General features: G+C 36.0%; 1 protein-coding gene across 1 annotated transcript; it reads right to left on the bottom strand.

The window, feature by feature from the left end:
* Positions 1–273: 273 nt before the first annotated feature.
* On the bottom strand, positions 274–1,254 carry LOC115773898 (trace amine-associated receptor 1-like). The gene has a single exon (XM_030720828.1). The coding sequence runs from the start codon at positions 1,240–1,242 to the stop codon at positions 274–276; it is 969 nt and encodes a 322-aa protein (XP_030576688.1). The 5' UTR covers positions 1,243–1,254.
* Between the last annotated feature and the right edge of the window lie 311 nt (positions 1,255–1,565).

Genomic DNA, 1,565 nt, shown 5'->3' with positions numbered 1-1,565 from the left:
GAAAAGAAAGGGCAACCTAGCCACCAGAAAGATGGATATTTTACTTAATAAAAGTTTAACTTTTATATATTCAAGCATCTCTGTAGTTTATTATATATGAATGGGTTATAGCAGGTTTTAACTGTAATTCTCAGTGTGCAGTACAATTATAGAGTGTATACAGTGGTAATCAGTGAAAATGTAACTAAAGAGACAGGAAAACTCATTTTATATTTGATCTCCTTTCTTCAGAACTGATTACATCGTGGCTTTTATAACAGTCCTGAGCATACATCAGTGCAGTTTTGAGTTAGTAAAGTCACCTTGAAAAATTTTTCCTGAAAGGATCAATCTGAGAGCTGATCGGAACCAGCTGTAAAAGAAAGCATAAATAAATGGATTTAGCATTGAATTTAACAGAGCTATCCAGTTAAGAAATTCAATCAGAGGAAGTGGCATAAAAACATGGCTGAAAGAAAGAACAGTGGTACACAGAAAGAAAGGCAACCAACACATCAGAAAAAGCCCCATAACAATAGCCAGAGTTTTGGTGGCCTTCTTCTCCTTCTTACTGACAGCTGTGCCGCACTTTGTTGTGTTCTGGATGCTGCGTGCTTGTCTCTGAGCAACAAGCAGAATCTTCAGATAGATACACAACATTATGATCACTGGGAGGTAAAATGAGAAAATAAGTCCCATTATGTTTCGTACTATAGCATCAGTTAAACAGTTGCTGGTACATTTTTCTTTTTTCATTCCAACAATTAAAAAACTAATTCCAATTAGGGCAGAAACAGCCCAGCTCACCAGGACCATCATATTGACAATATAATCATTTATTTTAACCTTATATGTCAGAGGCTTACACACTGCATAATATCTGTCAATAGAAATACAACACAGATTCAGAATTGAAGCTGTGCACAGTGAGACATCAAAGCTGCCTCGTACTTTACAAAATAAATTATCGTAGTAAAGACACGAAGTTATAGAGAATTCCTTTGTAAGAGGAAACACTATAAACCCAACGAGCAGGTCAGCCACAGCCAGAGAGACAATGAGAGAGTTAGTGGGAGTGTGGAGCTGTTTGAAATAAATCACAGCAATTATTACAAGGAGATTTCCACACACAGTTATAACAGTTAATAAACAGAGGACAGTATGAAACAGTACACACAGTGCAGAAGGCTTTCTGGTCAGTATGTAAGAAACATCTATTTTATAGCAGGGATGCATCTCAGTAATAACATCAGTCCTGTTCATGCTAATTATCTTGTTTAGAATATTTTTATATTCCTGCAGTTTAGTCGCCGATTCATTCAGTATGAAACATAATCAAATTTTACTTCAACAGCCTGATTACAACATATACTGGTCAATAACAATGCACAAAGACAAACACTGAGTTTTCTTCTGTTTTTTTAATACCATGTTAACGCCACAGATGCCCACTTCTGTATCAGTGGATGTGCTTTGTTGCTGTGAGACTCTACAGAACTTCAACCTGATATTTATTAGTTCCTGCATCATTATTATGATACTAGAAGTTCACTTTCCCAATCAGATGTGAGATTCTGTATCTTGTG

The sequence above is a fragment of the Archocentrus centrarchus genome, chromosome 24, assembly GCF_007364275.1.
Source record: "Archocentrus centrarchus isolate MPI-CPG fArcCen1 chromosome 24, fArcCen1, whole genome shotgun sequence".
In the NCBI taxonomy this organism is placed as follows: domain Eukaryota; kingdom Metazoa; phylum Chordata; class Actinopteri; order Cichliformes; family Cichlidae; genus Archocentrus; species Archocentrus centrarchus.
The sequence above is the reverse complement of the archived record's forward strand: the minus strand, read 5'-3'. Positions and strand labels throughout refer to the sequence as shown.

Bases quoted from the DNA above. Each gene is read 5' to 3' on its own strand.
- LOC115773898 (XM_030720828.1), bottom strand. From the start codon at position 1,242: ATGAACAGGACTGATGTTATTACTGAGATGCATCCCTGCTATAAAATA.